Source organism: Chelonus insularis, unplaced genomic scaffold (assembly GCF_013357705.1).
Source record: "Chelonus insularis isolate UGA/USDA-ARS -01 unplaced genomic scaffold, ASM1335770v1 contig_270_pilon, whole genome shotgun sequence".
NCBI lineage: Eukaryota > Metazoa > Arthropoda > Insecta > Hymenoptera > Braconidae > Chelonus > Chelonus insularis.
In genome coordinates, this window is record NW_023276458.1 from 1 (window position 1) to 9,567 (window position 9,567).

The 9,567-nt window shown below is 27.6% G+C and overlaps 3 protein-coding genes across 3 annotated transcripts; all 3 read left to right on the forward strand.

The window, feature by feature from the left end:
- The first annotated feature begins 2,925 nt into the window (after positions 1-2,925).
- LOC118065170 (uncharacterized) lies at positions 2,926-4,824 on the forward strand. Its single transcript, XM_035080288.1, has 2 exons — positions 2,926-3,575; positions 3,689-4,824. The coding sequence occupies exons 1-2, from the start codon at positions 3,545-3,547 to the stop codon at positions 4,588-4,590; spliced, it is 933 nt and encodes a 310-aa protein (XP_034936179.1). The 5' UTR covers positions 2,926-3,544; the 3' UTR covers positions 4,591-4,824.
- A 131-nt stretch (positions 4,825-4,955) lies between these two features.
- LOC118065171 (farnesol dehydrogenase-like) lies at positions 4,956-6,434 on the forward strand. Its single transcript, XM_035080289.1, has 5 exons — positions 4,956-5,296; positions 5,372-5,498; positions 5,770-5,902; positions 5,966-6,109; positions 6,188-6,434. The coding sequence occupies exons 1-5, from the start codon at positions 4,996-4,998 to the stop codon at positions 6,230-6,232; spliced, it is 750 nt and encodes a 249-aa protein (XP_034936180.1). The 5' UTR covers positions 4,956-4,995; the 3' UTR covers positions 6,233-6,434.
- A 218-nt stretch (positions 6,435-6,652) lies between these two features.
- Positions 6,653-8,555, forward strand: LOC118065168 (uncharacterized). The gene is made up of 3 exons (XM_035080286.1): positions 6,653-6,750; positions 6,863-7,587; positions 7,730-8,555. The coding sequence occupies exons 1-3, from the start codon at positions 6,720-6,722 to the stop codon at positions 7,952-7,954; spliced, it is 981 nt and encodes a 326-aa protein (XP_034936177.1). The 5' UTR covers positions 6,653-6,719; the 3' UTR covers positions 7,955-8,555.
- Positions 8,556-9,567: the final 1,012 nt, after the last annotated feature.

Consider the following 9,567-nt stretch of genomic DNA (forward strand, 5'->3'; position numbering starts at 1 on the left):
TTCCCCCTATCCAAATACATGGGATCGGGAAATTTCTAATTTCTTCGCCAATTTACAATTATTTCTATAAAATTAGGTACCAAATTACAGAGGAATTAATGCCGGACTGACGTAAACAACAATTTTTTGTATATAGTGAATATTTTTATTAAAAAAATTAGAAAGAATAATGAAAAAATTATGAATTGACTTGCCGCGCTTAAATTTCAAGATGGCGGCCACATCATTCAGATGAAAAATCACTAATTATTTCATTTTTATACGTTTTTCGCCCAAAATTCGTGTTTGCGTCAGTCCTTGCCATCTGTCTGAATGTTAAAAAAATCAATTCATAGTGTAAAATTGAATAATTTAGAAATAATTAGAAATCTTGTATTCCAGATGATATTCTCCGGAAAATTAGTTTGAAAAAATTCTGATAGGTGACAGCATTATGCTCGCAGATGACCTCAGTCATCCATATTGAAAAAATGCTCAATCCGTATCCAGAACTGATGGTGCCCTGCATTTTGGCGAGTAAATTCTGTATGTGTGTGTACGGGTAATATATGTATGTGATGTAAACATAGTGTATCACTTTACAATGCCCTACACTTTGATGACTATTGCAGTTAGGATAAATAAAAATGATGATACTCATTTAACATTAATTAATATAATACCTGCAAATAACTTCAAATACATACACTCATCCATTATTATCATTTTTATTAGGTATAAATGTTAATAAGGAAGCTCAATTCCAAGTCGGCGTATCCAAGCATGTAGTGTAAAAACAAATATACATTAACTCAATATCGAGATCATGCTGGCCATGTGGTTAGGGCGTCAGAGTTCTATTTTGCCGGGCAGGGTTCGATCCCAGTCATAACCAATTTTTTTTTTCTACTTTATTCGTTAGATTAGCATGTAATTATAATATTGACATGCTATAATTAATCTTTTATAACAATTTGATTTTTTTTTCTGTTTATTCATTGAATTTATTGACGCTAAGTCGAAAAATATTTGAACAGAGCCATAAACTTTCTTTTTGTATGAATACATTGATAATAGCCTGTGTTTAACAACTTATACATCTTTACATGTATTAACAATGTTATGTTATTAACAAGTTAATCATATTATTATCAACATTGAAAAGTAGTTTAAACAATCCGTGGCGAGTTCTGGCACTTCGCTGGCAAGCTCTACCCCCACTCTCTATGCCCAAGCCTGCAGCTTATAATTTTTGAGCATATATAAATGTTTTGTAATCATAATAGCTCGGTGGTTAGCGCATCGATCTTTCATTTTGATGGGCAGGGTTCGATTCCAGTCATGGTAGTTTTTTTTTTTCTTTTTCATTTGTTAGATTTGCATGTAATTATAATATTAACATGCTAAAATGAATTCTTACCAACGATTTGATTTTTTTTTCTCAATTATTTATGTAATTTATCGACGCCGAGTCGGAAAACATGAACAGGGTTATAAACACTTTTTTACTATAGCTATATGAACGTAGCTTTTTTTTAAGCAATTTAGAAATATTTAGAAGTAGTTGAAATAATCCACGGGGATTTCCGGCACTTCGCCGGCAAACTCTATCTCCACCCTTCGTACTCAAGCCTGCATTATACAATTTATAAACATAAACATGATGTCAGAGATAATATGTTAGCTCTGTGAGTAGAACACCAAGCTTTCATTTTACCGATTAGGGTTCGATCCCAGTTATAGCCAATTTTTTTTTTCATCAAAATTTTATATAAATACAATAATTGGTTGTTTGTATAAGTTCAAAATCAATTCCTAGTGTCTTTTAAAGACAACATTTTCTAAAAAAGAGAATTCATAGTAACTCGTTCCTCACCCTCAGCTTATTTTCAGAAAAACAAGTTTTTTTTCGTAATTAATTGGAAGAATAATGTAATAAAATATATGAATTGATTTATAAGTATATAAAGTCACTTGAACAAGAAACAGAAAAAAAAATTGCCTATGACTGGGATCGAACCCTGCCCAGCAAAATAAAAGGTCGGGGCTCTAACCACTGAGCTATTATAGTTCCAATTATATAAACGATGCTTGAAAATTATAAGCTACAGGCTTGGGCACAGAAAGTGGGGGTCGAGCTTGCCGGCGAAGTATCGGAACTCGCCGCGGATTGTTTAAACAATTTTTTATTATTAATAAGTTGTTAAAAAAGGCTATTATCAATGTATTTGTACAAAAAAAGGTTAATGGCCCTGTTCAAATATTTTCTCATTTGTCATTGATTAATTGAAAAAAAAATTTTACATAAAAATTGAAATTTAAAACTCATTTTTGGCATGATAAAATTGCAATTACATGCAATTTAAATAAAAAAAAAATTTTGCCGCAATTGGAATCGAACACCGTTCGGTAAAATAACTGGCGAACCTTCTGACTATAGAGCTAGCATATTTTCATTTGCTTTGTTTACGTTTAGATATCGTAAGCTTCAGGCTTAGTAACAGAGGGTGGGGAATGTGCTTGCTCGTCAACTGTTCGAACTCGCAGTCTGCTCTGAAAAATAAGACGGAGATAGATAGATATATTTTGTGCTCTGTCTTGCTCGGAACAGATTATTCTGAAATTTGTAAATTTCTTGGTACCCTAAGGCTCCCTTTTTGTAGTGCATCCCTGAAAATTATCATTTTTCGAACGATTTCTCTGTTACCTACTCAATTTCAATTGATATCGAGCTTCGGCTTTTCGCCGCACAACGTGAGGGCGTAAAGTCAACTCCGGGAAACTTTCTGACTTCAGCCCAGCCTTAATTTATTTAGTCATACATTATTTTAAAAATTAAACATTTTATCAGCTATACAGAATTTTCAATATTTTGATGTTCACATAAATTAATTGTTACTTTTGGATGAACTTTTTTTGATCGTTTACAAAAAAAGTATCAAAGATGAAATGGCGCGACTAAAATCTTACTATGGCGAAACACTTATTTCCGTTTAAAAAAAACGTCACATCCGTTTTGTTTAAATATTAATCCAGTAGAATTTTATTGCTCTTCCATTCGAATTATTTTTCTTGTTATGCTGGTTATTTCATAGTCAAATTATATGCTAGTTGTATATGTTACGTTTAATTTATTATATTAATTATTTTATTTTTCTAATTTTTGGTTAATTACTTTCTATGAATTATAAATATTTATGCAAATCATAACGTGCCAAGTGAAATGTGCCTATTATCAATCATGATTACAAAGAAAAGTGGTGAAAAAATCAAACAGTGATTGATAGTCATCCGAATAATGAAGAAGCAAATTTGATTAGTAATTTATTTAGTTAATAATTAAAACTTTCATTATGTGATTAAGAAAATTTATGGATGATTATTAGCAAGTGGTTATTTATTCTATTAAAATCTATTAAGTCCAATAAAAGAGGGTATATATATGGAGTAACTTGTAACTAACATCCTGCTAAGTTTGCCTTGAGACTACTTTGAGTCTACGTTCTTCACAATTTTAATATAGGAGTATTAGCATTGCAAGTCCAAAACTATTATCAATGTCACAATGATTGAATACTTTATACCATATTTACTCTGTGAGTAAAGATCATTTCTATTTTTTTTTATCATTAATGAAATAAAATAACTTATATTAATGCTTTTATTTAACTTGTTGATATATCAAATAATCATTCATTATCCTTTACAGTTACACAATATTCGTTCAATGATCCGAATGTTTATTATGATCCACAGTATGTCTTCAATTATACAATTAATCATGAGCATAAGTCTCAAAATTCAATATATCACAAAAATTTTTTTGCAACACTCAAGTGCCAAAATTTAAATTCCACAAGTCTCATTTGTATTATTGAAAATCCAAAAGTACAAGACTATGAAGAAATGGAAGATTTAAAATCTAATATGCTAGAACCAAAATACAGACTAGCTAATTGTAAAGAGTTAAATATTTGTCATCCATTTGAAATTATTTTCGGAGAGGATGGGGTAAATCAAGTATCTGAAAACGTACAATGGAATAATTCTTATTCAATTTTATCTCAAACTGTGGATTTACTAAATATACAATGGATAAATAAAATAAAACCGGAAAATGGATTATATTCTTATCAAGAGAAGAACACTTTTGGATCTTGGAATTTTTCAGTAAAAGTAATTAAATCAAAAGAAAATGAACATGATATTGATAATAAAGATTTATATACTATAGAAAAAATAGGGAATTTTAATGGTATGAAATTAAATTATAAGAAGACTAGGAGAGAACCAAGTAACATTTGGAATCATCTGATAAATGACACAATAAAAAGATATTTTGTACATAGAGCTATCATGTCGGCACACGAATTTATATCTTTTATAGAAACTAGAGATGATTATACTCCACACTATGGTGTGATAAGTATAAAACGAACTTTACTTTTGACAAATATTGAACCAGCTAGCGATAGAATTTTTATCAAACATGGCATTAAATATCGTCCATTCAACATTTCATTTGGCATGAATTACGACGAGATATCTTTAAGAGATTATTTATCTAAATTTACGGACAAGTTTGATCATTATGGTAAAATAATTACATAGAAATAATATACTTCTATGTTATGGATATTGTCTAGTTAGCTAAGTGTGAAACTACTGCATTGTTGAGTGCTGCATAAATATACTGTATTAAATGTTTATGTTTTTTATTTCAATAAATTTTGTCTAAAATTTTGATAATTTCATATTTTAATAAACGTTTCAAATCTGAACTAGACATTTAAATGTATTTGAATAATTTCAAATTAATGTAGTGGAGTATTTTTTTGATATTATTTTAAACTTTTTCAAAGTTCAATAATAAAAATATGTATTTAAATATTTAAATATCAGTACTGTTTTTGTAAACATGCTATTTTTAAACACTCAAAGTATAAGATTAGTATCTCATGAATACTTGACCGTTGACTTTATATACTGGCAGTAGTTCGCACATCTTCGGCAAAAATGGAACGTTGGGTCGGAAAGCTTGCTATTGTGACTGGAGTTAGTTCTGGAATAGGAGAGGCAATCACTAGAGCTTTAGTTGGAAATGGAGTTAATGTGTTGGGCCTTGCACGACGCGAAGATAAACTCAAAGAATTATCGAAAAAATTGGAAAAATCGAAAGGATCATTTCATTACGCAAAATGTGATGTTAGACAGGAAAAAGACATTTTAAATGCTTTCACACTAGCTGAAAATAAATTTGGGGGTATTAACATTTTAGTAAACAATGCAGGGATTGCTACATCAGGTGTTATAACAGGTAACTAAACAAAATACAGTAATATTCAAATTTGAATGATTGTCCATTTTTATTAACTAATAATCTTTTTCTTAGATACAACCACAGAGAATTTTGAAGCAGTTTTAGACGTAAATGTTCTTGCTCCAGCCATATGTATAAGGGAAGCAATTAAATCTATGAGAAAGAATAAAAAAGAAGGGCACATTTTCAATATTAACAGGTAATAAAATTTTTTAATACGAATATGGTATCAGCATTTTATTGAAATATTTTTTATAAATATATTGATATAGAACGAAGATCTGCTGATAACTCAGACTATAGATAATTTAAATGAAATTGTATTTATGATACTATAGAAGAAGGAACTTTAATTCATATCAAAGCAGTTTTTAGTTACACTTCGAATTTTGCTAGAAAATATGTATATAAAAAAATAATAGAGTAAATTTATAATTGAATATTTTGTATTGAATTTGTTGAAATGTTAGTGTTGCAGGACTTAGAGCTACAGCAGCAGGAATACCACTTCACATATATCCGGCCAGTAAATTCGCTTTGCGTGGAATGACTGAAAATCTCAGAGTTGAATTAGCCAAAAATAAAGATATAATCCGACTGACAGTAATTAATTTTTATTAGCACATCTAAGATAAATGAATCCTGAATAATTGTTTATTTTTTTAGTCAATCTACCCAGGATTAGTGAAAACTGAAATATTAGAAAAAGGGAATGTTGGAAATAAAATTTTTGATCTCGTTCCATACTTGGAAACTAAAGATATTTCTGACAGCCTCATATTTGCATTAAGTGCACCACCTAATGTACAGGTAATAATGTTAGTCTTAATTCAGAAAATAAATTTTCTTTGTCATTCATTAAAACTAACGTGATCGTTTTTTATTCAGCTGGAAGATCTAGTCATTACTCCTACTGCTTCAATGAAAGCATAATCAATTCAATCAAAGTAACTTTTTTTGTAATTAGATTTGTATCTTTATAGTATGTTTATTGATTACATTTTAAAAGTGAATATTAAATTTTGTTTAAAAAACACGAATGTTCCAAATATATTTCTATAAAATATATGATGGTACTGCTACAGTATTCTTAGTTTGGAATAAAAATTAAATAAATTAACAGTTTAATAAATTAAGAACATAGAAAATATATTTTTATTCATACATTGTAATTTATTGGTACTAAAAATGATCAATAAACTAATCTAAGAAAAATCAACTAATTATTAATTGTAGTTTTCTTTGAACGTAATTTTCAAATAACCATTATTCAATTATATATGAAATGACCATCAATCTGATAACTTTTCAGTGTGCAATTTCGTAATTTATATAATGCTTGAATAGACTAACCAATATAAAAAGAGTGTCATGAATGTTGGAGATGTTATTTTGTTGCATTAGTTGAATCTTTGCTACCATGAAAGTGATAAGTCTTATACCATTTGTCAGTAAGTCAGTAATATTTTATTTAAAGTTTTTATTTCATAACATAGAATATTTTTTAAACATAATTTACAACTTTAATTAGTACATCAAAGTTAAATAAAAATTTTTTTACAGTCGGTTTAATAGGTTTTGAAAATTGTTTAAAAGAATCACCAGATAATTGGAAACATGGGCCAGAATATTCTTTTCGTGTTGGAGTTAATTCATCATTTCAATTTAATGAAACTGATAAATTTATGTATTCTAATGTGACAATTATCTTGAAATGCCGTCCTTTTGTTTCTGGCTCAGAAAATCGTACCAATGGTCTTCAATGTTACGTTAAAGAATCTCAATTACAAAATTTTGATGTCGACAAATCGTCAAATCCATCAGCTATCATCGAAGCTGACCCTAAATCTGATTTGGAAATAGGAGCATTCAAATTTGAGCTTCTATATGATAAAAGAGGTTTAAAAGAAATCAAAATAGATCCAGCACTTACAGGATGGCGTTTAAATATAATTAGATTAATAGCGAGTCATTTAAATTTTGGATTTGATAAATTTGAAAAAGGAGGCGAAAGATTTGCCGTTGTTAAAGACGTAGGGACAGAAAATTCGACTCTAGGTGAATGTGAAACAAACTTTGAAGTGTCGAAACAAATAAAAGCTAAAGGAAAGCAATGGTCCAGTAAATGTGGAGATAAAATATATCTAGAAATGTATGCTTATGGGAATAAAAATCCTATGATTGCAATGGACAAAACACGGAACATGGAGAAATGCTCAAAAATCACTCCTTATTTTCTTGGGGTTGATGACATAAAGAAAAATGAATCAGTCTTCAATATCAAAATGGTACTATTTTAATTTACTTTAAACGATGTCGCAGTCTAATTGACATGATTTAGACACTTATGAAAGAAGAAATGATAAATATCTCTTCTAAATTTATTCCTTTGAATGTTATAATTATTCTAAGAATTATCATTATTTTTAGACTTCTTCAGTAACTTCATTCTTCATGGCACCACATAGTTTTCAATCTTCGAGTCAACAGCAAGCAACCATAATTCTTCCTCTTAATGAAACAAAATTAGGGACGACAAATGAAAATATTTGTTTATATTTGGAAAATATTGAGCCAGCTTCTGAAGAATTTAAACGGATTCCAACACCAAGTACTACTACGATGTTTTCGAATGATGAAGTTCACAAAAGTTGAATCTCATTAATAATTATAGTAAGTAATACATTAGATTAAATTTAACTATTCTATTAATGTTATAAACTAAATAATTGTAGAAAGATATCTATCTATATATTATAATTATATATTTTTGACAGATGAATATAAAAACAAGATATTTTTTATAGTTACTTTTATTAAGTATAAATTATAATTACATGAAAATCACTATTTGATTTTATGTAGCTTCTGTTTTTATCAATACGAAATAATTTTACAGTGAAATAAATTTTCATTATTATTCCTATAATTAATAATAAATTTTAAAAAGTCAAATTACTCTTCTAAAATATGCTCTCACTTCAGTTTTAATAAATTTATTATGCTTTAAATGGTAAGAAAAAAATTGCATGAATACATTGCAAATGCCCCTATGCATTTGGGTAAGAGAAAAATTTTTTTAATTGATAAAAATTTTTATATTTAATATATCAATTTTATATATATTCAAGTAGAAATTCCAAAAGTTTGTATGTTTGTTTGTGAAACAATCATCGATATCGTCTCTTTTAAATGACAAATTTTAAAAAATTTTCTTTTGAATTACAAAGTTGAATAAAAATGAATTATTATCCCATTTCTTATTGGAATTGACTTAGTGCATTTAGTTGTATTTTGCTTATGCATATTCTGAATCGCAGTCTCTTCTTTTAATTACTTAGGAGAAGTTTTCTTATGTTTCGTATTATAATCATTATTATTACGATAATTAATAATTATTAAAGCATTTTTATTGTTGATTTATTAATAAATTTTAAAATGCGCCAGCATAATATAGACATAACAAAGCAAGAAATAAGTACGACGGTTTAATTTCAATAATCATAAATTCATTAATTAACGATTAAAATAATTAATCTAATTTTTTTTATTCTTATAAATATAAATAAATCATCATTCGACAAAAATTATCAAAATTTTTGCATTTTACATTTCAATGGCACAATTACTAAATTATATGATTAGTGTGCGCATTAACTTTATTATAATTAAATAGTTTTGTGATAATATTAATTAATATATTTAAATATTGACCAATCTACGATTATAAATCATCAATCATTTTCATGGAATGCCTTACTGGATTTCTTAAAAATTTTTACCTATTTAAACCAGCAAAAACAAAATAAAAAAAATTTTTTTATACAAACAGGTATTGAATGCGATTGAAAGAAAAAAGATACAAAATCGTTTGTAAAGTATATTAATTAACATATAATCAATAGACTGTCACTTAAATAAGCATTCAATGCATATAAAGGTACGGTCGTTGATCATAGGCATATAATATATGTATAAAATACGACTTAAGATTGTGTTTACTTGTAAAGTTTTTTTTATGGTAGTTTTATTATATATTTCAAGTCGGTATAAAAAGATCAGTCAAAAAAATTTTACCCTACAAAATTTTTTTAATCTTATTATGGATCTTTTAATCGAATTTTTTTTATTTTAAAATTAGTACCGACTAAATAGACGTGTATATACATTTATTATTGCATTAAATATGAAATCATGATCCACTTGAAATCGATATTATTTATCATATATTCTTGACTATACGTATAAAAAATTTAATTAAAAATTAT

Bases quoted from the DNA above. Each gene is read 5' to 3' on its own strand.
- LOC118065170 (XM_035080288.1), top strand. From the start codon at position 3,545: ATGATTGAATACTTTATACCATATTTACTCT. The intron at 3,576-3,688 runs GTGAGTAAAGAT...TATCCTTTACAG, and splicing joins CTTTATACCATATTTACTCT to TTACACAATATTCGTTCAAT.
- LOC118065171 (XM_035080289.1), top strand. From the start codon at position 4,996: ATGGAACGTTGGGTCGGAAAGCTTGCTATTGTGACTGGAGTTAGTTCT. The intron at 5,297-5,371 runs GTAACTAAACAA...TCTTTTTCTTAG, and splicing joins TACATCAGGTGTTATAACAG to ATACAACCACAGAGAATTTT. The intron at 5,903-5,965 runs GTAATTAATTTT...TTATTTTTTTAG, and splicing joins AAGATATAATCCGACTGACA to TCAATCTACCCAGGATTAGT.
- LOC118065168 (XM_035080286.1), top strand. From the start codon at position 6,720: ATGAAAGTGATAAGTCTTATACCATTTGTCA. The intron at 6,751-6,862 runs GTAAGTCAGTAA...ATTTTTTTACAG, and splicing joins AAGTCTTATACCATTTGTCA to TCGGTTTAATAGGTTTTGAA. The intron at 7,588-7,729 runs GTACTATTTTAA...CATTATTTTTAG, and splicing joins CAGTCTTCAATATCAAAATG to ACTTCTTCAGTAACTTCATT.